Below are 27,750 nucleotides of genomic sequence, written 5' to 3'. Positions count from 1 at the left end.
GATCCTTTCAAAGTGTTTTTTTTCCCAAAGAACCAGCTTTTTTGCAGAAACTGTTTTGAAATCGAACTGCAATTTCACAACCCCCATTGCATATGACTTGAACTGGGTGTGTAAATATCATGATTATGTGCACCTTTGGTTAGGTTATTTGTACTTTACAGGAGAGCACAGCACAACTATGTTAAGTGATTTACACTACTGTTGCAACAGTAGTTCAAAGTGAACTGTATTTTCACAAAGTTACAAAGGTTCAATATTGCAAATTCTCTTCATCTTTGTACTAAGTCCTAATATTGAACAGAACTATGGAATAGAACGTGACATGGGGTATTTCTCGTGATGAGTCCAGGGGCGTGTAGTGACTCTGTCCGTGTCCCAGTTAGGTCCAGCCAGTTTATCAATAACTACAAATAGAGTGGTGTTGGTGAACAATAGGTTGTTGTCTGTGAGCCACCTATCCTTTGTGTGTGTGCGTGCGTGCTTGTATTTGTGCTTGTGTGTGTGTGTGTGTGTGTGTGTGTGTGTGTGTGTGCCTGTCTTTGTGCCTGTGTGTGTGTGTGTGTGTGTGTGTGCCTGTCTTTGTGCCTGTGTGTGTGTGTGTGTGTGTGTGCCTGTCTTTGTGCCTGTGTGTGTGTGTGTGTGTGTGTGTGTGTGTGTGTGTGTGTGTGCCTGTCTTTGTGCCTGTGTGTGTGTGTGTGTGTGTGCCTGTCTTTGTGCCTGTGTGTGTGTGTGTGTGTGTGTGCCTGTCTTTGTGCCTGTGTGTGTGTGTGTGTGTGTGTGTGTGTGTGTGTGTGTGTGTGTGTGTGTGTGTGTGTGTGTGTGTGTGTGCCTGTCTTTGTGCCTGTGTGTGTGTGTGTGTGTGTGTGCCTGTCTTTGTGCCTGTGTGTGTGTGTGTGTGTGTGTGCCTGTCTTTGTGCCTGTGTGTGGCCAGACCATCACTGAGGCAGGGCTGATGTGTATTATTAGAGTGCTGGTGCTGCCATGATGACAGGAGAGAACATGCACCGTTGTGTGAATTTGTTTCCTGAGGAGCGATGCTCATCGGTTATCCCTCTTGGAACCATGCCCGTTTTCTTTCTGCCCGTCTAAACACACACACACACACACACACACACACACACACACACACACACACACACACACACACACACACACACACACACACACACACACACACACACACACCTCTCTCGTCCCCCACCCCTCTGGAATGTAGGACTATGTCTGGAATGGAGGTAGCCTATCAGTAGACCATAATGTACCTACTGTTGTAGATGAGGACTATCCTTGTTTGCAGCGAAGCAAAGTAACTCCTCCTATGTGTGTATGTGTGTCAAGCCAACTCCTGTTCAAGACTAGCAGAATGAAAACCACAGCAATAAAGCATCAATAAAGGTGTTTGTCAGGGGGATAGTGGAGCGGTTTGCCTGGGTCTATCCTTATCACTCTCCTGGCGGTGCAGTGGCTCTTAGATCTCACAGGAATAGGGGTAAAATGAATGTTCTGTTGAAATAAATTCAGTTCAAAGGCATTGCCAGATCACAAGTATTAGCATCCTCCTCATATAATACAAATAGGTATTGTATGGCCCATAGAGCGGTTATTGTGATGGTGACGTATGGTCCTTTTTCTCCCCATCATTCCTATTCAGATCTGGAGCCTGACGACAATACGTCCTTCTACATCCTCAATGTGGGCCAGCAGTCCGTGGTCAACAACCAGTCTATGGGTCAGTCTCGCAATGGCAGCATGCAGCCTCACTCCTACTCCCAAGTCATCAGCTCCTCCCCCCATCAGCGCCTGCAGTCCCACAAGGTGTTCGACCCCAACTATGAGGTCCAGGACAATGTCAATAAAAACAAATCCAGCCCTGTAGGTGGGGGTGGGGGGCCTCCCAAAGCCTTTGAGTGTCCTAGCATCCAGATCACCTCTATCTCCCCCAGCTGTCAGCAGGAGATGGACGCTAACGAGGACAATCTTAGAGGTAATGATGGGGACTACCAACATGGGGACCGGCCCCTGTCCAGGGACCACCTGTACCTGCCCTTAGACCACTCATACCGGGACTCAACTCTCAGCCCGTCCCCCTGCAGCTCCCTGTCCTCCAGGAGCTGGTTCTCAGACGCCTCGTCCTGCGAGTCCTTCTCCCACGTGTACGATGACGTGGACTCTGAGCTGAACGAAGCGGCCGCAAGGTTTACCCTGGGGTCTCCCCGCACCTCCCCTGGCTGCTCCCCTCACCCTGGGGTCCTGGAGGAGGGTCTGTGGGCTGGTCATCAGCACCACCACCCTACCTTTCACCAATCCCACTCCCTGTCCCCCCGAGTCTCCCCCTGCCACTCCCCACGCACCTCCGTCACCGACGAGAACTGGCTGAGCCCCCGGCCGCCGTCCCACCCCTCCTCACGCCCCACCTCACCCTGCGGGAAGAGACGCCACTCCAGCGCAGACATCTGCTACCCGGTGGGCTCCGTGTCCCCACACCACTCCCCGATCCCCACCCCCGAGCCGTCCCCAAGGGGCAGCGTGACAGAGGACACCTGGATAGGAAGCCCCTCCATGGGCATGTTCCAGTGCTGCCCTTCCGAGGCAGACATCCCCTCCAAGACGAGGAAGACTTCCCAGGACCGGACATGCTCCATGGGGGGGAAGGGGGACCTGGGCCTGGACGACTCTGGGAACGGGTCCCCCCTCATGGACTCTCCCTCGGAAGACACCTTGCACTCCCTGAAGAAGGACGGGCCAGGGGAACAGTTTCTCTCAGTGCCCTCACATTTCACATGGAACAAACCCAAACCAGGACACACACCCATCTTCAGGTATGTCACTTCCTGTACCTACCCTCTCAATCACATATAGTTGGAAATAAGTGTTGGTTGGAGGATTCCCAGAATCAGGAGGAAATAAGCAGGGAGGGAATCCTCCAACCAGGATATCTGAATAACCAAGGAAGATATTTTGCAACACTAATCACAAGTCATCTTTAGCTTTAGTCAGCAGTTAGAATGAATACACACTCATCAAAGTCATTAGTATTACTAGGTCAAGGTAGAGTACATGAAAGGTATAGATAGGAACCTTTATGGGACCTTTATAGGATTAGTGGAAAATAACAAAATGTTCAGTAGCCTGTTTGATCCCGATAAGAGCATTAAGACACTGTTCGTACTAGTATTTTATGATGGAAGTGGTTATGCAATGGTTATGCAATGGCTTGGACAGTTGGGAAAGCATTCCTCAAATTTGAGAGTGCAGTCGGATATCCAGAGCTCCGGAGTCACATGTGTAGCCTATTTGAATTGGAACAGGGGAACTAGCCTGCACTACACCTATCAGAGGTGCACTAGTATAATATTGAGTAGGTTGCACCGGTATAACTGTCTGTAGGTTTGACTAAAATGCTCTCAAATTGTAGGTTCTGGGAAAGTCACTTCTTTAGACCCACATGGGCTGAAACATTTAATGAGCCACAGAGACATGATGGCGCTGTCTGAAGTAGCACAACAGTGTAACATAAGGTTATTGGTGCCTGGGGGGAAGCACATGCGCACGTCTCTCTCTCTCTCACACACACACACACACACACACACACACACACACACACACACACACACACACACACACACACACACACACACACACACACACACACACACATACTTTTTATCTGGAAATCGGCGTAACCAGAAGCTCTTGATCGTCGTGACGCACTGACTTCTATCAGAAAGAGCGGGTTAAAGTTTCCCTTCTCTGCTCTCCCAATGTGTGCAGCAGATGAAGTCTCAGCCTTGTTTGTGTGCTCTGGCCCCTAGTGCTATAAATCAGCACAGGTCACATATGGCTGAGGGGCCACACCACCACCATCTAACCCAGCCTTCCTGAAACACCACAGTCTGGCTGCCAATTCACAGACACCTTCCAGAAAGGGGTCAACACTGTACCTTGTTATAGTGGTCTAGTACCCTGCTACAAGAGTATATTCATATCTAAGATAAACCACTATTTACAAAATGATTAGGTCATTAGGACTAGAGTAGGCTTCCACTGTTGGATGTCGTGAGTGCTGTGACTGTGGGGTGATCTCTCCTGTCTGCTGTAGAAGGTTCTGGAAGTGTCTCCACTAGGGTTGTCACCATGATACCAGTATCGCGATACTCAGAAGTATCGTGGCAAGGAAACAAAAAATGAAGCAGACATAATTTCTTATGACATAACAGTCCTATAGTAGAAAATAAAACCTTTTTGAAAACAACCATAGAGTTTAGTCTGCTTCCTGTTTGTTTTTTTGACCAAGGAAAATGTGGTATCGTAGTATCGCTACACTGGTATCGTGACAACCCTCGTCTCCAGTCAGAGAAGCTGTGTCTGGGAGGTGTTCTGCTGAACAGATGGTCCTGGCGTCTGTCTGCTGGGTGGCTGTCAGTGTTCAGTGGCTGGTGGTGGAGGAAACAGAGGCATGGGGCGGGGGGCTCCGAGTCTGAGCCTCAGACAGACCGGGGGTGGATTCAGGGAGCCCTCCCTCCCAGTCCCTCCCTATATCTTGATCCCAGATTTGTTTGCTGTATAGACAATGGCCATGAAAATGACCATTGTAGTTGGCTATACTGCACAAAAAAAGATCTGTAACCAGGCTAGTCCATCCCACCTCAGGGCTAACCATAGACATACATATTCACATAGCGGTATTCAGGTTGATATGACATTTAGTGGAGCTAAGAACGTCTCAATGGCTCAGCACACGCATACTCAGGCTGACTGGATCTCGTTCAGGCAAATTAGAAATAAGTGCACTCAGGCTATCCGGAAGGCCAATGTTAGTTACATTTTAAAGAGCAGTTCTCTCGGTTAAAGACTTGGAGAATAAACCCTCCTCACAGCTGCCCATGTCCCTTAATGTTGATGATGTGGTTGTTACTGACAAGGTGCACATGGCTGAGCTCTTTAATCACCACTTAAGTCATGATTCCTATTTGACTCAGTCATGCCTCCTTGCTTGTCCAACATGTCCTCATCTCCCACCCCTTCTAATGCGACTAGCCCCGATGCTCCTCCCTCTTTCCCCTGCCCTGCTACAAAGTTTCTCCCTGCAGGCTGTCACTGAGTCTGAGGTACTATAGTAGCTCCTTAAACTTGACTCCAAAAAGCCATCCGGGTGAGATGGTTTAGACCCTTTCTTCTTTAATGTTGCTGCCCCTATCATCACCAAGCCTATCTCCGACCTGTTTAACATGTCTCTCCTTTCTGGGGAGGTTCTCATTGCTTGGAAGGCAGCCACGGTGTGTCCTTTATTTAAAGGGGAGATCAAGCTGATCCTAACTGTTATTGGCCTATTTATATTTTGCACTGTTTATCAAAAGTGTTGGAAAAACTTGCCAATAATCAACTGACTGGCTTTCTTGATGTCTATGGTATTCTCTCTGGTATACAATCTGGTTTCCGCTCAGGTTATGGATGTGTCACTGCAACCTTAAAGGTCCTCAATGATGTCACCATTGCCTTTGATTCTAAGCAATGTTGTGCTGATATTTTTATTGACTTGGCCAAAGCTTTTGATACGGTAGACCATTCCATTCTTGTGGGCCGACTAAGTGTCCCTGAGGGGTCTTTGGCCTGGTTTGCTAACGAGCGCTCTCTTAAAGAGTGCATTTTATAAAGTCAGAAAATCTACTGTCTCAGCCACTGTCTGTCACTAAGAGAGTACCCCAAGGCTCGATCCTGGCCCCACACTCTTCTCAATTTACATCAACAACATAGCTCAGGCAATAGGAGGCTCTCTCATCTATTTATATGCCTGTCTTATACTCAGCTGGCCCCTCCTTGGATTTTGTGTTAAACTCTACTACAACAAAGCTTTCTTAGTGTCCAACAAGCTTTCTTTGCCCTTAACCGTGTTCTGAATGTCTCCAAAACAAAGGTCATGTGGTTTGGTAAGAAGAATGCCCCTCTCCCCACCGGTGTGATTACTACCTCTGGGGGTTTAGAGCTTGAGGTAGTCACCTCATACAAGTACTTGGGAGTATGACTAGACGGTACACTGTCCTTCTCTCAGGACATATCAAAGCTGCAGGTTAAGGTTAAATCTATCGTAATCGCTCCTCTTTTACCCCAGCAGCCAAACTAACCCTGATTCAGATGACCATCCTACCCATGCTAGATTATGGAGATGTAATTTATAGATTGGCAGGTAAGGGTGCTCTCGAGCGGGAAGATGTTCTTTACTATTCGGCCATATGATTTGCCACCAATGCTCCTTATAGGACACATCACTGCACTCTATACTCCTCTGTAAACTGGTCATCTCTGTATACCCTTTGCAAGATCCACTGGTTGATGCTTATTTATAAAACCCTCTTTGGCCTCACTCCCCCCTATCTGAGAGATCTACTGCAGCTCTCATCCTCCACAAAAAACACCCGTTCTGCCAGTCACATTCTGTTAAAGGTCCCAAAGCACACATATCCCTGGGTCGCTCCTCTTTTCAGTTCGCTGCAGCTAGCGACTGGAACGATCTGCAAAAAACACTCAAACTGGACAGTTTTATCTCCATCTCTTACTGACAGTTGTGGCTGCTCCGCATGATGCATTGTTGTTTCTACCTTCTTGCCCTTAGTGCTGTTGTCTGTGCCCAATAATGTTTTGTGCTGCTGCCATGTTGTGTTGCTACCATGTTGTTGTCATGTTGTGTTGCTACCATGCTATGTTGTTGTCTTAGGTCTCTCTTTATGTAGTGTTGTCTCTCTTGTCGTGATGTGTGTATTGTTGTTGTTTCTTTTTCTTTTTTTGTTATTTATTTTTGATCTTAATACCAGCCCCTGTCCCGCAGGAGGCCTTTTGCCTTTTGGTAGGCCGTCATTGTAAATAAGAGTTTGTTCTTAACTGACTTTTCTAGTTAAATAAAAGTTAAATAAAGAATGAGAGATGTACACGGGAGCGGCTGTAGGCCACAGGTGGTGACTGGTAGCACCAGACTGGGAGCCCCGCGGTACCGAGCAGCATACCCTAGAAAGGTTACGCTAATCCAGGCTCCGACCTCTGCTTCAAGCGGCTCCCTCCGCCCGCCACAACGCTCAGGTTTCCTAGCTACCAAACCCCTCTTGTGTTACTGTGGCCGCTGACCAGGGAAAACATACACTTCCGGTGTTATGTCGGTGGCATTGGAGGGTACGAGACAAGCCCCTGTTACACCCACCTTTGTTTTTAGGCCTTAAACCTTTAGAGACGGTTTCCCAGACCTAGATTAAGATTACTTCTGGACTACAAAGCATGCTCATTGGAGAATCCTTATTCAAATGGCTTCGAAGGAATAGACTTGATCTGGGTCTGAGAAGCCTACCTTTTTATTTAGAATAGTTGTGACTTGTGCAGTACATCTTTATAGCATGCAATGTGATCATATTCATGGGGGCTTTCCTCTGCCGTGTGCTGTGGGGGAATCTAGGCTACCAGGACAGGCTGTCCTATAGCCTACTTTGATTCAAAATCGCATGGGAACAGATGCCAGTGGTAGAATACCCCTCATTGACTACAATGTTAGAGGCACGTGCTTCTATCTTTCTTCAAATGTCATTCTTTCCTCTGGACAACAGTTTATTCAGTGAACTGACTCCAAAGAAAGCCAGCCACCACATTTCTCCCATTTAGCCTGACTGATGGTGTTCGGAGCCAGCCAGCTGCCCAGCTTCCGATAGAGCCATGGAGGATAGGGAAAAACTGACTGACTCATGTTTTGCTACTCTGTTGAGTTCTTTTTGAGTTCCCTGGCCTTTATTAAATTAACATTCATTTTATTTGGTGTCTGTGGTCTGCATGCTGTGTGAGGGCTGAGTGGAGGGCATTTCTGTGTGGCATGTTTGTCTGACATAGCATGACCTGTTGAAAGCACAATTGTAGTTTTGCCACGACCTGACGGGGCACATAAAGAAACAAAAGACCATGGTTAGTGACTTTCTTTGACTAGCGGAGAAGGTTAGGCTAGCCTTTGTGGTTAGGATAGTTACTGTAGAGAGAGGCATAATGTGGTGTAAATGTCTGCCTGTTAGGACAGCTTACAGTGGTGTGTATCATTCCTCTTACTCATAGACCATGGACGCACACACACCTACACACGTTTAATTTCTCCCCATTTGTACTGCATAGTGCTGTGTTAGAGAAAACTGTGTCTCCCTGTAACTGTAACAGACCAGGAACACCTTTATCATGCTCAGTGTAGCCAAGTCCTTATAACTGGCTCAATGTAGCCAAGTCTTTATAATTGGCTCAATGTAGCCAAGTCTTTATAACTGGCTCTATGTAGCCCCGTCTTTATAACTGGCTCAATGTAGCCAAGTCTTTATAACTGGCTCTATGTAGCCAAGTCTTTATAACTGGCTCTATGTAGCCCCGTCTTTATAACTGGCTCAATCTAGCCAAGTCTTTATAACTGGCTCAATGTAGCCAAATCTTTATAACTGGCTCAATGTAGCCAAGTCCTTATAACTGGCTCAGTGTAGCCCCGTCTTTATAACTGGCTCAATGTAACCAAGTCTTTAAAACTGGCTCAGTGTAGACAAGTCTTTATAACTGGCTCAATGTAGCCAAGTCCTTATAACTGGTTCAGTGTAGCCAAGTCTTTATAACTGGCTCAATGTAGCCAAGTCTTTATAACTGGCTCAATGTAGCCAAGTCCTTAGAACTGGCTCAGTGTAGCCCCGTCTTTATAACTGGCTCAATGTAGCCAAGTCTTTAAAACTGGCTCAATGTAGACAAGTCTTTATAACTGGCTCAATGTAGCCAAGTCCTTATAACTGGCTCAGGGTAGACAAGTCTTTATAACTGGCTCAGTGTAGCCAAGTCTTTATAACTGGCTCAATGTAGCCAAGTCTTTAAAACTGGCTCAGTGTAGACAAGTCTTTATAACTGACTCAATGTAGACAAGTCCTTATAACTGGCTCAATGTAGCCCCGTCTTTATAACTGGCTCAGTGTAGCCAAGTCTTTATAACTGGCTCAATGTAGCCAAGTGCTTATAACTAGCTCAGTGTAGCCAAGTCTTTATAACGGGCTCAGTGTAGCCAAGTCTTTATAACTGTCTCAATGTAGCCAAGTCTTTATAACTGGCTCAATGTAGCCAAGTCCTTATAAATGGCTCAATGTAGCCAAGTCTTTATAACTGGCTCAGTTTCGCCCCATCTTTATAACTGGCTCATTGTAGCCAAGTCTTTATAACTGGCTCAATGTAGCGAAGTCCTTATAACTGGCTCAATGTATCCAAGTCCTTATAACTGGCTCAATGTAGCCCCGTCTTTATAACTGGCTCAATGTAGCCAAGTCCTTATAACTGGCTCAATGTAGCCAAGTCTTTATAACTGGCTCAGTATAGCCAAGTCTTTATAACTGGCTCAGTGTAGTCAAGTCTTTATAACTGTCTCAATGTAGCCAAGTCTTTATAACTGGCTCAATGAAGCCAAGTCCTTATAACTGGCTCAATGTAGCCAAGTCCTTATAACTGGCTCAGTGTAGCCAAGTATTTATAACTGGCTCAGTGGAGCCAAGTCTTTATAACTGGCTCAATGTAGCCAAGTCTTTATAACTGGCTGAATGTAGCCAAGTCCTTATAACTGGCTCAGTGTAGCCCCGTCTTTATAACTGGCTTAATGTAGCCAAGTCTTTATAACTGGCTCAATGTAGCCAAGTCTTTATAACTGGCTCAATGTAGCCAAGTCCTTATAACTGGCTCAATGTAGCCCCGTCTTTATAACTGGCTCAATGTAGCCAAGTCTTTATAACTGGCTCAATGTTGCCAAGTCTTTATAACTGGCTCAGTATAGCCAAGTCTTTATAACTGGCTCAGTGTAGCCAAGTATTTATAACTGGCTCAGTGTAGCCAAGTCTTTATAACTGGCTCAATGTAGTCAAGTCTTCATAACTGGCTCAATGTAGCAAAGTCTTTATAACTGGCTCAATGTAGTCAAGTCTTTATAACTGGCTCAGTGTAGCCCCATCTTTATAACTGGCTCAATGTAGCCAAGTCCTTATAACTGGCTCAATGTAGCCAAGTCCTTATAACTGGCTCAGTGTAGCCCCGTCTTTATAACTGGCTCAATGTAGCCAAGTCTTTATAACTGGCTCAGTGTAGCCAAGTCTTTATAACTGGCTCAATGTAGCCAAGTCTTTATAACTGGCTCAATGTAGCCAAGTCCTTATAACTGGCTCAATGTAGCCCCGTCTTTTTAACTGGCTCAATGTAGCCAAGTCCTTATAACTGGCTCAGTGTAGCCCCGTCTTTATAACTGGCTCAATGTAGCCAAGTCTTTTAAACTGGCTCAGTGTAGACAAGTCTTTATAACTGGCTCAATGTAGCCAAGTCCTTATAACTGGCTCAGTGTAGCCCCGTCTTTATAACTGGCTCAATGTAGCCAAGTCTTTATAACTGGCTCAATGTAGCCAAGTCTATATAACTGGCTCAATGTAGCCAAGTCCTTATAACTGGCTCAATGTAGCCAAGTCCTTATAACTGGCTCAATGTAGCCCCGTCTTTATAACTGGCTCAATGTAGCCAAGTCCTTATAACTGGCTCAGTGTAGCCCCGTCTTTATAACTGGCTCAATGTAGCCAAGTCTTTAAAACTGGCTCAGTGTAGACAAGTCTTTATAACTGGCTCAATGTTGCCAAGTCTTTATAACTGGCTCAGTATAGCCAAGTCTTTATAACTGGCTCAGTGTAGCCAAGTATTTATAACTGGCTCAGTGTAGCCAAGTCTTTATAACTGGCTCAATGTAGTCAAGTCTTTATAACTGGCTCAATGTAGCAAAGTCTTTATAACTGGCTCAATGTAGTCAAGTCTTTATAACTGGCTCAGTGTAGCCCCATCTTTATAACTGGCTCAATGTAGCCAAGTCCTTATAACTGGCTCAGTGTAGCCCCGTCTTTATAACTGGCTCAATGTAGCCAAGTCTTTATAACTGGCTCAGTGTAGCCAAGTCTTTATAACTGGCTCAATGTAGCCAAGTCTTTATAACTGGCTCAATGTAGCCAAGTCCTTATAACTGGCTCAATGTAGCCCCGTCTTTTTAACTGGCTCAATGTAGCCAAGTCCTTATAACTGGCTCAGTGTAGCCCCGTCTTTATAACTGGCTCAATGTAGCCAAGTCTTTTAAACTGGCTCAGTGTAGACAAGTCTTTGTAACTGGCTCAATGTAGCCAAGTCCTTATAACTGGCTCAGTGTAGCCCCGTCTTTATAACTGGCTTAATGTAGCCAAGTCTTTATAACTGGCTCAATGTAGCCAAGTCTATATAACTGGCTCAATGTAGCCAAGTCCTTATAACTGGCTCAATGTAGCCAAGTCCTTATAACTGGCTCAATTTAGCCCGTCTTTATAACTGGCTCAATGTAGCCAAGTCCTTATAACTGGCTCAGTGTAGCCCCGTCTTTATAACTGGCTCAATGTAGCCAAGTCTTTAAAACTGGCTCAGTGTAGACAAGTCTTTATAACTGGCTCAATGTTGCCAAGTCTTTATAACTGGCTCAATGTTGCCAAGTCTTTATAACTGGCTCAGTATAGCCAAGTCTTTATAACTGGCTCAGTGTAGCCAAGTATTTATAACTGGCTCAGTGTAGCCAAGTCTTTATAACTGGCTCAATGTAGTCAAGTCTTTATAACTGGCTCAATGTAGCAAAGTCTTTATAACTGGCTCAGTGTAGCCCCGTCTTTATAACTGGCTCAATGTAGCCAAGTCCTTATAACTGGCTCAATGTAGCCAAGTCTTTAAAACTGGCTCAGTGTAGACAAGTCTTTATAACTGGCTCAATGTTGCCAAGTCTTTATAACTGGCTCAATGTAGCCAAGTTTTTATAACTGGCTCAGTATAGCCAAGTCTTTATAACTGGCTCAGTATAGCCAAGTCTTTATAACGGGCTCAGTGTAGCCAAGTATTTATAACTGGCTCAGTGTAGCCAAGTCTTTATAACTGGCTCAATGTAGTCAAGTCTTTATAACTGGCTCAATGTAGCAAAGTCTTTATAACTGGCTCAATGTAGTCAAGTCTTTATAACTGGCTCAGTGTAGCCCCGTCTTTATAACTGGCTCAATGTAGCCAAGTCCTTATAACTGGCTCAGTGTAGCCCCGTCTTTATAACTGGCTCAATGTAGCCAAGTCCTTATAACTGGCTCAATGTAGCCAAGTTTTTATAACTGGCTCAGTATAGCCAAGTCTTTATAACTGGCTCAGTGTAGCCAAGTCTTTATAACTGGCTCAATGTAGTCAAGTCTTTATAACTGGCTCAATGTAGCAAAGTCTTTATAACTGGCTCAATGTAGTCAAGTCTTTATAACTGGCTCAATGTAGCCACGTTTTTATAACTGGCTCAGTATAGCCAAGTCTTTATAACTGGCTCAATGTAGCAAAGTCTTTATAACTGGCTCAATGTAGTCAAGTCTTTATAACTGGCTCAGTGTAGCCCCGTCTTTATAACTGGCTCAATGGAGCCAAGTCCTTATAATTGGCTCAATGTAGCCAAGTCCTTATAACTGGCTCAATGTAGCCAAGTCCTTATAACTGGCTCAGTGTAGCCCCATCTTTATAACTGGCTCAATGTAGCCAAGTCTTTATAACTGGTTCAATGTAGCCAAGTCTTTATAACTGGCTCAATGTAGCCAAGTCCTTATAACTGGCTCAATGTAGCCCCGTCTTTTTAACTGGCTCAATGTAGCCAAGTCCTTATAACTGGCTCAGTGTAGCCCCGTCTTTATAACTGGCTCAATGTAGCCAAGTCTTTTAAACTGGCTCAGTGTAGACAAGTCTTTATAACTGGCTCAATGTTGCCAAGTCTTTATAACTGGCTCAATGTAGCCAAGTCCTTATAACTGGCTCAGTGTAGCCCCGTCTTTATAACTGGCTCAATGTAGCCAAGTCTTTATAACTGGCTCAGTGTAGCCAAGTCTTTATAACTGGCTCAATGTAGCCAAGTCCTTATAACTGGCTCAGTGTATCCCCATCTTTATAACTGGCTCAATGTAACCAAGTCTTTATAACTGCTCAGTGTAGTCAAGTTTTTATAACTGGCTCAATGTAGCCAAGTCTTTATAACTGGCTCAATGTAGCCAAGTCTTTATAACTGGCTCAGTGTAGCCTAGTCCTTATAACTGGCTCAATGTAGGCAAGTCTTTATAACTGGCTCAATGTAGCCAAGTCTTTATAACTGGTTCAATGTAGCCAAGTCTTTATAACTGGCTCAATGTAGCCAAGTCCTTATAACTGGCTCAATGTAGCCCCGTCTTTTTAACTGGCTCAATGTAGCCAAGTCCTTATAACTGGCTCAATGTAGCCAAGTCTTTTAAACTGGCTCAGTGTAGACAAGTCTTTATAACTGGCTCAATGTTGCCAAGTCTTTATAACTGGCTCAATGTTGCCAAGTCTTTATAACTGGCTCAGTGTATCCCCATCTTTATAACTGGCTCAATGTAACCAAGTCTTTATAACTGCTCAGTGTAGTCAAGTTTTTATAACTGGCTCAATGTAGCCAAGTCTTTATAACTGGCTCAATGTAGCCAAGTCTTTATAACTGGCTCAGTGTAGCCTAGTCCTTATAACTGGCTCAATGTAGGCAAGTCTTTATAACTGGCTCAATGTAGCCAAGTCTTTATAACTGGTTCAATGTAGCCAAGTCTTTATAACTGGCTCAATGTAGCCAAGTCCTTATAACTGGCTCAATGTAGCCCTGTCTTTTTAACTGGCTCAATGTAGCCAAGTCCTTATAACTGGCTCAGTGTAGCCCCGTCTTTATAACTGGCTCAATGTAGCCAAGTCTTTTAAACTGGCTCAGTGTAGACAAGTCTTTATAACTGGCTCAATGTTGCCAAGTCTTTATAACTGGCTCAATGTAGCCAAGTCCTTATAACTGGCTCAATGTAGCCAAGTCCTTATAACTGGCTCAGTGTAGCCCCATCTTTATAACTGGCTCAATGTAGCCAAGTCTTTATAACTGGTTCAATGTAGCCAAGTCTTTATAACTGGCTCAATGTAGCCAAGTCCTTATAACTGGCTCAATGTAGCCCCGTCTTTTTAACTGGCTCAATGTAGCCAAGTCCTTATAACTGGCTCAGTGTAGCCCCGTCTTTATAACTGGCTCAATGTAGCCAAGTCTTTTAAACTGGCTCAGTGTAGACAAGTCTTTATAACTGGCTCAATGTTGCCAAGTCTTTATAACTGGCTCAATGTAGCCAAGTCCTATAACTGGCTCAGTGTAGCCCCGTCTTTATAACTGGCTCAATGTAGCCAAGTCTTTATAACTGGCTCAGTGTAGCCAAGTCTTTATAACTGGCTCAATGTAGCCAAGTCCTTATAACTGGCTCAGTGTATCCCCATCTTTATAACTGGCTCAATGTAACCAAGTCTTTATAACTGCTCAGTGTAGTCAAGTTTTTATAACTGGCTCAATGTAGCCAAGTCTTTATAACTGGCTCAATGTAGCCAAGTCTTTATAACTGGCTCAGTGTAGCCTAGTCCTTATAACTGGCTCAATGTAGGCAAGTCTTTATAACTGGCTCAATGTAGCCAAGTCTTTATAACTGGTTCAATGTAGCCAAGTCTTTATAACTGGCTCAATGTAGCCAAGTCCTTATAACTGGCTCAATGTAGCCCCGTCTTTTAACTGGCTCAATGTAGCCAAGTCCTTATAACTGGCTCAATGTAGCCAAGTCTTTTAAACTGGCTCAGTGTAGACAAGTCTTTATAACTGGCTCAATGTTGCCAAGTCTTTATAACTGGCTCAATGTTGCCAAGTCTTTATAACTGGCTCAGTGTATCCCCATCTTTATAACTGGCTCAATGTAACCAAGTCTTTATAACTGCTCAGTGTAGTCAAGTTTTTATAACTGGCTCAATGTAGCCAAGTCTTTATAACTGGCTCAATGTAGCCAAGTCTTTATAACTGGCTCAGTGTAGCCTAGTCCTTATAACTGGCTCAATGTAGGCAAGTCTTTATAACTGGCTCAATGTAGCCAAGTCTTTATAACTGGTTCAATGTAGCCAAGTCTTTATAACTGGCTCAATGTAGCCAAGTCCTTATAACTGGCTCAATGTAGCCCTGTCTTTTTAACTGGCTCAATGTAGCCAAGTCCTTATAACTGGCTCAGTGTAGCCCCGTCTTTATAACTGGCTCAATGTAGCCAAGTCTTTTAAACTGGCTCAGTGTAGACAAGTCTTTATAACTGGCTCAATGTTGCCAAGTCTTTATAACTGGCTCAATGTAGCCAAGTCCTTATAACTGGCTCAATGTAGCCAAGTCCTTATAACTGGCTCAGTGTAGCCCCATCTTTATAACTGGCTCAATGTAGCCAAGTCTTTATAACTGGTTCAATGTAGCCAAGTCTTTATAACTGGCTCAATGTAGCCAAGTCCTTATAACTGGCTCAATGTAGCCCCGTCTTTTTAACTGGCTCAATGTAGCCAAGTCCTTATAACTGGCTCAGTGTAGCCCCGTCTTTATAACTGGCTCAATGTAGCCAAGTCTTTTAAACTGGCTCAGTGTAGACAAGTCTTTATAACTGGCTCAATGTTGCCAAGTCTTTATAACTGGCTCAATGTAGCCAAGTCCTTATAACTGGCTCAGTGTAGCCCCGTCTTTATAACTGGCTCAATGTAGCCAAGTCTTTATAACTGGCTCAGTGTAGCCAAGTCTTTATAACTGGCTCAATGTAGCCAAGTCCTTATAACTGGCTCAGTGTATCCCCATCTTTATAACTGGCTCAATGTAACCAAGTCTTTATAACTGCTCAGTGTAGTCAAGTTTTTATAACTGGCTCAATGTAGCCAAGTCTTTATAACTGGCTCAATGTAGCCAAGTCTTTATAACTGGCTCAGTGTAGCCTAGTCCTTATAACTGGCTCAATGTAGGCAAGTCTTTATAACTGGCTCAATGTAGCCAAGTCTTTATAACTGGTTCAATGTAGCCAAGTCTTTATAACTGGCTCAATGTAGCCAAGTCCTTATAACTGGCTCAATGTAGCCCGTCTTTTAACTGGCTCAATGTAGCCAAGTCCTTATAACTGGCTCAATGTAGCCAAGTCTTTTAAACTGGCTCAGTGTAGACAAGTCTTTATAACTGGCTCAATGTTGCCAAGTCTTTATAACTGGCTCAATGTTGCCAAGTCTTTATAACTGGCTCAGTGTATCCCCATCTTTATAACTGGCTCAATGTAACCAAGTCTTTATAACTGCTCAGTGTAGTCAAGTTTTTATAACTGGCTCAATGTAGCCAAGTCTTTATAACTGGCTCAATGTAGCCAAGTCTTTATAACTGGCTCAGTGTAGCCTAGTCCTTATAACTGGCTCAATGTAGGCAAGTCTTTATAACTGGCTCAATGTAGCCAAGTCTTTATAACTGGTTCAATGTAGCCAAGTCTTTATAACTGGCTCAATGTAGCCAAGTCCTTATAACTGGCTCAATGTAGCCCCGTCTTTTTAACTGGCTCAATGTAGCCAAGTCCTTATAACTGGCTCAGTGTAGCCCCGTCTTTATAACTGGCTCAATGTAGCCAAGTCTTTTAAACTGGCTCAGTGTAGACAAGTCTTTATAACTGGCTCAATGTTGCCAAGTCTTTATAACTGGCTCAATGTTGCCAAGTCTTTATAACTGGCTCAGTATAGCCAAGTCTTTATAACTGGCTCAGTGTAGTCAAGTCTTTATAACTGGCTCAATGTAGCCAAGTCTTTATAACTGGCTCAATGTAGCCAAGTCCTTATAACTGGCTCAATGTAGCCAAGTCTTTAAAACTGGCTCAGTGTAGACAAGTCTTTATAACTGGCTCAGTATAGCCAAGTCTTTATAACTGGCTCAGTGTAGCCAAGTATTTATAACTGGCTCAGTGTAGCCAAGTCTTTATAACTGGCTCAATGTAGTCAAGTCTTTATAACTGGCTAAATGTAGCAAAGTCTTTATAACTGGCTCAGTGTAGCCCCGTCTTTATAACTGGCTCAATGGAGCCAAGTCCTTATAATTGGCTCAATGTAGCCAAGTCCTTTTAACTGGCTCAATGTAGCCAAGTCCTTATAACTGGCTCAGTGTAGCCCCATCTTTATAACTGGCTCAATGTAGCCAAGTCTTTATAACTGGCTCAGTGTAGCCAAGTCTTTATAACTGGCTCAATGTAGCCAAGTCCTTATAACTGGCTCAGTGTATCCCCGTCTTTATAACTGGCTCAATGTAGCCAAGTCCTTGTAACTGGCTCAGTGTAGACAAGTCTTTATAACTGGCTCAGTGTAGTCAAGTCTTTATAACTGGCTCAATGTAGCCAAGTCTTTATAACTGGCTCAATGTAGCCAAGTCCTTATAACTGGCTCAATGTAGCCCTGTCTTTATAACTGGCTCAATGTAGCCAAGTCTTTATAACTGGCTCAGTGTAGTCAAGTCTTTATAACTGGCTCAATGTAGCCAAGTCTTTATAACTGGCTCAATGTAGCCAAGTCTTTATAACTGGTTCAATGTAGCCAAGTCTTTATAACTGACTCAATGTAGCCAAGTCCTTATAACTGGCTCAATGTAGCCCCGTCTTTATAACTGGCTCAATGTAGCCAAGTCCTTATAACTGGCTCAGTATAGCCAAGTCTTTATAACTGGCTCAGTGTAGCCAAGTCTTTATAACTGGCTCAGTGTAGCCAAGTCTTTATAACTGGCTCAATGGAGCCAAGTCCTTATAATTGGCTCAGTGTAGCCCCATCTTTATAACTGGCTCAATGTAGCCAAGTCTTTATAACTGGCTCAGTGTAGCCAAGTCTTTATAACTGGCTCAATGTAGCCAAGTCCTTATAACTGGCTCAATGTAGCCAAGTCCTTATAACTGGCTCAATGTAGCCAAGTTCTTATAACTGGCTCAATGTATCTCCGTCTTTATAACTGGCTCAATGTAGCCAAGTCTTTATAACTGGCTCAGTTTAGTCAAGTCTTTATAACTGGCTCAATGTAGCCAAGTCTTTATAACTGGCTCAATGTAGCCAAGTCTTTATAACTGGCTCAGTGTAGCCTAGTCCTTATAACTGACTCAATGTAGGCAAGTCTTTATAACTGGCTCAATGTAGCCAAGTCTTTATAACTGGCTCAATGTAGCCAAGTCCTTAGAACTGGCTCAGTGTAGCCCCGTCTTTATAACTGGCTCAATGTAGCCAAGTCCTTAGAACTGGCTCAGTGTAGCCCCGTCTTTATAACTGGCTCAATGTAGCCAAGTCTTTAAAACTGGCTCAATGTAGACAAGTCTTTATAACTGGCTCAATGTAGCCAAGTCCTTATAACTGGCTCAGGGTAGACAAGTCTTTATAACTGGCTCAGTGTAGCCAAGTCTTTATAACTGGCTCAATGTAGCCAAGTCTTTATAACTGGCTCAATGTAGCCAAGTCCTTATAACTGGCTCAATGTAGCCCTGTCTTTATAACTGGCTCAATGTAGCCAAGTCTTTATAACTGGCTCAGTGTAGTCAAGTCTTTATAACTGGCTCAATGTAGCCAAGTCTTTATAACTGGCTCAATGTAGCCAAGTCTTTATAACTGGTTCAATGTAGCCAAGTCTTTATAACTGACTCAATGTAGCCAAGTCCTTATAACTGGCTCAATGTAGCCCCGTCTTTATAACTGGCTCAATGTAGCCAAGTCCTTATAACTGGCTCAGTATAGCCAAGTCTTTATAACTGGCTCAGTGTAGCCAAGTCTTTATAACTGGCTCAGTGTAGCCAAGTCTTTATAACTGGCTCAATGGAGCCAAGTCCTTATAATTGGCTCAGTGTAGCCCCATCTTTATAACTGGCTCAATGTAGCCAAGTCTTTATAACTGGCTCAGTGTAGCCAAGTCTTTATAACTGGCTCAATGTAGCCAAGTCCTTATAACTGGCTCAATGTAGCCAAGTCCTTATAACTGGCTCAATGTAGCCAAGTTCTTATAACTGGCTCAATGTATCTCCGTCTTTATAACTGGCTCAATGTAGCCAAGTCTTTATAACTGGCTCAGTTTAGTCAAGTCTTTATAACTGGCTCAATGTAGCCAAGTCTTTATAACTGGCTCAATGTAGCCAAGTCTTTATAACTGGCTCAGTGTAGCCTAGTCCTTATAACTGACTCAATGTAGGCAAGTCTTTATAACTGGCTCAATGTAGCCAAGTCTTTATAACTGGCTCAATGTAGCCAAGTCCTTAGAACTGGCTCAGTGTAGCCCCGTCTTTATAACTGGCTCAATGTAGCCAAGTCCTTAGAACTGGCTCAGTGTAGCCCCGTCTTTATAACTGGCTCAATGTAGCCAAGTCTTTAAAACTGGCTCAATGTAGACAAGTCTTTATAACTGGCTCAATGTAGCCAAGTCCTTATAACTGGCTCAGGGTAGACAAGTCTTTATAACTGGCTCAGTGTAGCCAAGTCTTTATAACTGGCTCAATGTAGCCAAGTCTTTAAAACTGGCTCAGTGTAGACAAGTCTTTATAACTGGCTCAATGTAGACAAGTCCTTATAACTGGCTCAGTGTAGCCCCGTCTTTATAACTGGCTCAATGTAGCCAAGTCTTTAAAACTGGCTCAATGTAGCCAAGTCCTTAGAACTGGCTCAGTGTAGCCAAGTCTTTATAACGGGCTCAGTGTAGCCAAGTCTTTATAACTGTCTCAATGTAGCCAAGTCTTTATAACTGGCTCAATGTAGCCAAGTCTTTAAAACTGGCTCAGTGTAGACAAGTCTTTATAACTGACTCAATGTAGACAAGTCCTTATAACTGGCTCAATGTAGCCCCGTCTTTATAACTGGCTCAGTGTAGCCAAGTCTTTATAACTGGCTCAATGTAGCCAAGTGCTTATAACTGGCTCAGTGTAGCCAAGTCTTTATAACGGGCTCAGTGTAGCCAAGTCTTTATAACTGTCTCAATGTAGCCAAGTCTTTATAACTGGCTCAATGTAGCCAAGTCCTTATAAATGGCTCAGTGTAGCCAAGTCTTTATAACTGGCTCAATGTAGCCAAGTCTTTATAACTGGCTCAGTTTCGCCCCATCTTTATAACTGGCTCATTGTAGCCAAGTCTTTATAACTGGCTCAATGTAGCGAAGTCCTTATAACTGGCTCAATGTATCCAAGTCCTTATAACTGGCTCAATGTAGCCCCGTCTTTATAACTGGCTCAATGTAGCCAAGTCCTTATAACTGGCTCAATGTAGCCAAGTCTTTATAACTGGCTCAGTATAGCCAAGTCTTTATAACTGGCTCAGTGTAGTCAAGTCTTTATAACTGTCTCAATGTAGACAAGTCTTTATAACTGGCTCAATGAAGCCAAGTCCTTATAACTGGCTCAATGTAGCCAAGTCCTTATAACTGGCTCAGTGTAGCCAAGTATTTATAACTGGCTCAGTGGAGCCAAGTCTTTATAACTGGCTCAATGTAGCCAAGTCTTTATAACTGGCTGAATGTAGCCAAGTCCTTATAACTGGCTCAGTGTAGCCCCGTCTTTATAACTGGCTTAATGTAGCCAAGTCTTTATAACTGGCTCAATGTAGCCAAGTCTTTATAACTGGCTCAATGTAGCCAAGTCCTTATAACTGGCTCAATGTAGCCAAGTCCTTATAACTGGCTCAATGTAGCCCCGTCTTTATAACTGGCTCAATGTAGCCAAGTCCTTATAATTGGCTCAGTGTAGCCCCGTCTTTATAACTGGCTCAATGTAGCCAAGTCTTTATAACTGGCTCAATGTTGCCAAGTCTTTATAACTGGCTCAGTATAGCCAAGTCTTTATAACTGGCTCAGTGTAGCCAAGTATTTATAACTGGCTCAGTGTAGCCAAGTCTTTATAACTGGCTCAATGTAGTCAAGTCTTTATAACTGGCTCAATGTAGCAAAGTCTTTATAACTGGCTCAATGTAGTCAAGTCTTTATAACTGGCTCAGTGTAGCCCCATCTTTATAACTGGCTCAATGTAGCCAAGTCCTTATAACTGGCTCAATGTAGCCAAGTCCTTATAACTGGCTCAGTGTAGCCCCGTCTTTATAACTGGCTCAATGTAGCCAAGTCTTTATAACTGGCTCAGTGTAGCCAAGTCTTTATAACTGGCTCAATGTAGCCAAGTCTTTATAACTGGCTCAATGTAGCCAAGTCCTTATAACTGGCTCAATGTAGCCCCGTCTTTTTAACTGGCTCAATGTAGCCAAGTCCTTATAACTGGCTCAGTGTAGCCCCGTCTTTATAACTGGCTCAATGTAGCCAAGTCTTTTAAACTGGCTCAGTGTAGACAAGTCTTTATAACTGGCTCAATGTAGCCAAGTCCTTATAACTGGCTCAGTGTAGCCCCGTCTTTATAACTGGCTTAATGTAGCCAAGTCTTTATAACTGGCTCAATGTAGCCAAGTCTATATAACTGGCTCAATGTAGCCAAGTCCTTATAACTGGCTCAATGTAGCCAAGTCCTTATAACTGGCTCAATGTAGCCAAGTCCTTATAACTGGCTCAATGTAGCCCCGTCTTTATAACTGGCTCAATGTAGCCAAGTCCTTATAACTGGCTCAGTGTAGCCCCGTCTTTATAACTGGCTCAATGTAGCCAAGTCTTTAAAACTGGCTCAGTGTAGACAAGTCTTTATAACTGGCTCAATGTTGCCAAGTCTTTATAACTGGCTCAGTATAGCCAAGTCTTTATAACTGGCTCAGTGTAGCCAAGTATTTATAACTGGCTCAGTGTAGCCAAGTCTTTATAACTGGCTCAGTGTAGCCCCATCTTTATAACTGGCTCAATGTAGCCAAGTCCTTATAACTGGCTCAGTGTAGCCCCGTCTTTATAACTGGCTCAATGTAGCCAAGTCTTTATAACTGGCTCAGTGTAGCCAAGTCTTTATAACTGGCTCAATGTAGCCAAGTCTTTATAACTGGCTCAATGTAGCCAAGTCCTTATAACTGGCTCAATGTAGCCCCGTCTTTTTAACTGGCTCAATGTAGCCAAGTCCTTATAACTGGCTCAGTGTAGCCCCGTCTTTATAACTGGCTCAATGTAGCCAAGTCTTTTAAACTGGCTCAGTGTAGACAAGTCTTTGTAACTGGCTCAATGTAGCCAAGTCCTTATAACTGGCTCAGTGTAGCCCCGTCTTTATAACTGGCTTAATGTAGCCAAGTCTTTATAACTGGCTCAATGTAGCCAAGTCTATATAACTGGCTCAATGTAGCCAAGTCCTTATAACTGGCTCAATGTAGCCAAGTCCTTATAACTGGCTCAATTTAGCCCGTCTTTATAACTGGCTCAATGTAGCCAAGTCCTTATAACTGGCTCAGTGTAGCCCCGTCTTTATAACTGGCTCAATGTAGCCAAGTCTTTAAAACTGGCTCAGTGTAGACAAGTCTTTATAACTGGCTCAATGTTGCCAAGTCTTTATAACTGGCTCAATGTTGCCAAGTCTTTATAACTGGCTCAGTATAGCCAAGTCTTTATAACTGGCTCAGTGTAGCCAAGTATTTATAACTGGCTCAGTGTAGCCAAGTCTTTATAACTGGCTCAATGTAGTCAAGTCTTTATAACTGGCTCAATGTAGCAAAGTCTTTATAACTGGCTCAGTGTAGCCCCGTCTTTATAACTGGCTCAATGTAGCCAAGTCCTTATAACTGGCTCAATGTAGCCAAGTCTTTAAAACTGGCTCAGTGTAGACAAGTCTTTATAACTGGCTCAATGTTGCCAAGTCTTTATAACTGGCTCAATGTAGCCAAGTTTTTATAACTGGCTCAGTATAGCCAAGTCTTTATAACTGGCTCAGTATAGCCAAGTCTTTATAACGGGCTCAGTGTAGCCAAGTATTTATAACTGGCTCAGTGTAGCCAAGTCTTTATAACTGGCTCAATGTAGTCAAGTCTTTATAACTGGCTCAATGTAGCAAAGTCTTTATAACTGGCTCAATGTAGTCAAGTCTTTATAACTGGCTCAGTGTAGCCCCGTCTTTATAACTGGCTCAATGTAGCCAAGTCCTTATAACTGGCTCAATGTAGCCAAGTCCTTATAACTGGCTCAGTGTAGCCCCGTCTTTATAACTGGCTCAATGTAGCCAAGTCCTTATAACTGGCTCAATGTAGCCAAGTTTTTATAACTGGCTCAGTATAGCCAAGTCTTTATAACTGGCTCAGTGTAGCCAAGTCTTTATAACTGGCTCAATGTAGTCAAGTCTTTATAACTGGCTCAATGTAGCAAAGTCTTTATAACTGGCTCAATGTAGTCAAGTCTTTATAACTGGCTCAATGTAGCCAAGTTTTTATAACTGGCTCAGTATAGCCAAGTCTTTATAACTGGCTCAGTGTAGCCAAGTCTTTATAACTGGCTCAATGTAGTCAAGTCTTTATAACTGGCTCAATGTAGCAAAGTCTTTATAACTGGCTCAATGTAGTCAAGTCTTTATAACTGGCTCAGTGTAGCCCCGTCTTTATAACTGGCTCAATGGAGCCAAGTCCTTATAATTGGCTCAATGTAGCCAAGTCCTTATAACTGGCTCAATGTAGCCAAGTCCTTATAACTGGCTCAGTGTAGCCCCATCTTTATAACTGGCTCAATGTAGCCAAGTCTTTATAACTGGTTCAATGTAGCCAAGTCTTTATAACTGGCTCAATGTAGCCAAGTCCTTATAACTGGCTCAATGTAGCCCGTCTTTTAACTGGCTCAATGTAGCCAAGTCCTTATAACTGGCTCAGTGTAGCCCCGTCTTTATAACTGGCTCAATGTAGCCAAGTCTTTTAAACTGGCTCAGTGTAGACAAGTCTTTATAACTGGCTCAATGTTGCCAAGTCTTTATAACTGGCTCAATGTAGCCAAGTCCTTATAACTGGCTCAGTGTAGCCCCGTCTTTATAACTGGCTCAATGTAGCCAAGTCTTTATAACTGGCTCAGTGTAGCCAAGTCTTTATAACTGGCTCAATGTAGCCAAGTCCTTATAACTGGCTCAGTGTATCCCCATCTTTATAACTGGCTCAATGTAACCAAGTCTTTATAACTGCTCAGTGTAGTCAAGTTTTTATAACTGGCTCAATGTAGCCAAGTCTTTATAACTGGCTCAATGTAGCCAAGTCTTTATAACTGGCTCAGTGTAGCCTAGTCCTTATAACTGGCTCAATGTAGGCAAGTCTTTATAACTGGCTCAATGTAGCCAAGTCTTTATAACTGGTTCAATGTAGCCAAGTCTTTATAACTGGCTCAATGTAGCCAAGTCCTTATAACTGGCTCAGTGTAGCCCCGTCTTTATAACTGGCTCAATGTAGCCAAGTCTTTTAAACTGGCTCAGTGTAGACAAGTCTTTATAACTGGCTCAATGTTGCCAAGTCTTTATAACTGGCTCAATGTAGCCAAGTCTTTATAACTGCTCAGTGTAGTCAAGTTTTTATAACTGGCTCAATGTAGCCAAGTCTTTATAACTGGCTCAATGTAGCCAAGTCTTTATAACTGGCTCAGTGTAGCCTAGTCCTTATAACTGGCTCAATGTAGGCAAGTCTTTATAACTGGCTCAATGTAGCCAAGTCTTTATAACTGGTTCAATGTAGCCAAGTCTTTATAACTGGCTCAATGTAGCCAAGTCCTTATAACTGGCTCAATGTAGCCCCGTCTTTTTAACTGGCTCAATGTAGCCAAGTCCTTATAACTGGCTCAGTGTAGCCCCGTCTTTATAACTGGCTCAATGTAGCCAAGTCTTTAAAACTGGCTCAGTGTAGACAAGTCTTTATAACTGGCTCAATGTTGCCAAGTCTTTATAACTGGCTCAATGTTGCCAAGTCTTTATAACTGGCTCAGTATAGCCAAGTCTTTATAACTGGCTCAGTGTAGCCAAGTATTTATAACTGGCTCAGTGTAGCCAAGTCTTCATAACTGGCTCAATGTAGTCAAGTCTTTATAACTGGCTCAATGTAGCAAAGTCTTTATAACTGGCTCAGTGTAGCCCCGTCTTTATAACTGGCTCAATGTAGCCAAGTCCTTATAACTGGCTCAATGTAGCCAAGTCTTTAAAACTGGCTCAGTGTAGACAAGTCTTTATAACTGGCTCAATGTTGCCAAGTCTTTATAACTGGCTCAATGTAGCCAAGTTTTTATAACTGGCTCAGTATAGCCAAGTCTTTATAACTGGCTCAGTATAGCCAAGTCTTTATAACGGGCTCAGTGTAGCCAAGTATTTATAACTGGCTCAGTGTAGCCAAGTCTTTATAACTGGCTCAATGTAGTCAAGTCTTTATAACTGGCTCAATGTAGCAAAGTCTTTATAACTGGCTCAATGTAGTCAAGTCTTTATAACTGGCTCAGTGTAGCCCCGTCTTTATAACTGGCTCAATGGAGCCAAGTCCTTATAATTGGCTCAATGTAGCCAAGTCCTTATAACTGGCTCAATGTAGCCAAGTCCTTATAACTGGCTCAGTGTAGCCCCATCTTTATAACTGGCTCAATGTAGCCAAGTCTTTATAACTGGTTCAATGTAGCCAAGTCTTTATAACTGGCTCAATGTAGCCAAGTCCTTATAACTGGCTCAATGTAGCCCCGTCTTTTTAACTGGCTCAATGTAGCCAAGTCCTTATAACTGGCTCAGTGTAGCCCCGTCTTTATAACTGGCTCAATGTAGCCAAGTCTTTTAAACTGGCTCAGTGTAGACAAGTCTTTATAACTGGCTCAATGTTGCCAAGTCTTTATAACTGGCTCAATGTAGCCAAGTCCTTATAACTGGCTCAGTGTAGCCCCGTCTTTATAACTGGCTCAATGTAGCCAAGTCTTTATAACTGGCTCAGTGTAGCCAAGTCTTTATAACTGGCTCAATGTAGCCAAGTCCTTATAACTGGCTCAGTGTATCCCCATCTTTATAACTGGCTCAATGTAACCAAGTCTTTATAACTGCTCAGTGTAGTCAAGTTTTATAACTGGCTCAATGTAGCCAAGTCTTTATAACTGGCTCAATGTAGCCAAGTCTTTATAACTGGCTCAGTGTAGCCTAGTCCTTATAACTGGCTCAATGTAGGCAAGTCTTTATAACTGGCTCAATGTAGCCAAGTCTTTATAACTGGTTCAATGTAGCCAAGTCTTTATAACTGGCTCAATGTAGCCAAGTCCTTATAACTGGCTCAGTGTAGCCCCGTCTTTATAACTGGCTCAATGTAGCCAAGTCTTTTAAACTGGCTCAGTGTAGACAAGTCTTTATAACTGGCTCAATGTTGCCAAGTCTTTATAACTGGCTCAATGTTGCCAAGTCTTTATAACTGGCTCAGTATAGCCAAGTCTTTATAACTGGCTCAGTGTAGCCAAGTATTTATAACTGGCTCAGTGTAGCCAAGTCTTCATAACTGGCTCAATGTAGTCAAGTCTTTATAACTGGCTCAATGTAGCAAAGTCTTTATAACTGGCTCAGTGTAGCCCCGTCTTTATAACTGGCTCAATGTAGCCAAGTCCTTATAACTGGCTCAATGTAGCCAAGTCTTTAAAACTGGCTCAGTGTAGACAAGTCTTTATAACTGGCTCAATGTTGCCAAGTCTTTATAACTGGCTCAATGTAGCCAAGTTTTTATAACTGGCTCAGTATAGCCAAGTCTTTATAACTGGCTCAGTATAGCCAAGTCTTTATAACGGGCTCAGTGTAGCCAAGTATTTATAACTGGCTCAGTGTAGCCAAGTCTTTATAACTGGCTCAATGTAGTCAAGTCTTTATAACTGGCTCAATGTAGCAAAGTCTTTATAACTGGCTCAATGTAGTCAAGTCTTTATAACTGGCTCAGTGTAGCCCCGTCTTTATAACTGGCTCAATGTAGCCAAGTCCTTATAACTGGCTCAATGTAGCCAAGTCCTTATAACTGGCTCAGTGTAGCCCCGTCTTTATAACTGGCTCAATGTAGCCAAGTCCTTATAACTGGCTCAATGTAGCCAAGTTTTTATAACTGGCTCAGTATAGCCAAGTCTTTATAACTGGCTCAGTGTAGCCAAGTCTTTATAACTGGCTCAATGTAGTCAAGTCTTTATAACTGGCTCAATGTAGCAAAGTCTTTATAACTGGCTCAATGTAGTCAAGTCTTTATAACTGGCTCAATGTAGCCAAGTTTTTATAACTGGCTCAGTATAGCCAAGTCTTTATAACTGGCTCAGTGTAGCCAAGTCTTTATAACTGGCTCAATGTAGTCAAGTCTTTATAACTGGCTCAATGTAGCAAAGTCTTTATAACTGGCTCAATGTAGTCAAGTCTTTATAACTGGCTCAGTGTAGCCCCGTCTTTATAACTGGCTCAATGGAGCCAAGTCCTTATAATTGGCTCAATGTAGCCAAGTCCTTATAACTGGCTCAATGTAGCCAAGTCCTTATAACTGGCTCAGTGTAGCCCCATCTTTATAACTGGCTCAATGTAGCCAAGTCTTTATAACTGGTTCAATGTAGCCAAGTCTTTATAACTGGCTCAATGTAGCCAAGTCCTTATAACTGGCTCAATGTAGCCCCGTCTTTTTAACTGGCTCAATGTAGCCAAGTCCTTATAACTGGCTCAGTGTAGCCCCGTCTTTATAACTGGCTCAATGTAGCCAAGTCTTTTAAACTGGCTCAGTGTAGACAAGTCTTTATAACTGGCTCAATGTTGCCAAGTCTTTATAACTGGCTCAATGTAGCCAAGTCCTTATAACTGGCTCAGTGTAGCCCCGTCTTTATAACTGGCTCAATGTAGCCAAGTCTTTATAACTGGCTCAGTGTAGCCAAGTCTTTATAACTGGCTCAATGTAGCCAAGTCCTTATAACTGGCTCAGTGTATCCCCATCTTTATAACTGGCTCAATGTAACCAAGTCTTTATAAC

At 43.1% G+C, this 27,750-nt stretch overlaps 1 protein-coding gene across 3 annotated transcripts in view; it reads left to right on the top strand.

Annotated features, from left to right (window-relative positions):
* Nucleotides 1-27,750, top strand: part of LOC135551362 (nuclear factor of activated T-cells, cytoplasmic 3-like) — a 129,663-nt gene that overhangs the window by 19,876 nt on the left and 82,037 nt on the right. For all 3 annotated transcript variants that reach the window (XM_064982590.1, XM_064982584.1, XM_064982598.1), the window contains exon 2: nucleotides 1,652-2,819. In XM_064982590.1, coding sequence (XP_064838662.1) covers nucleotides 1,652-2,819 — 1,168 coding nt within the window. The remainder of the gene's footprint in view (nucleotides 1-1,651; nucleotides 2,820-27,750) is intronic.

Source organism: Oncorhynchus masou, chromosome 1, assembly GCF_036934945.1.
Source record: "Oncorhynchus masou masou isolate Uvic2021 chromosome 1, UVic_Omas_1.1, whole genome shotgun sequence".
In the NCBI taxonomy this organism is placed as follows: Eukaryota; Metazoa; Chordata; class Actinopteri; order Salmoniformes; family Salmonidae; genus Oncorhynchus; species Oncorhynchus masou.
The sequence above is the reverse complement of the archived record's forward strand: the minus strand, read 5'-3'. Positions and strand labels throughout refer to the sequence as shown.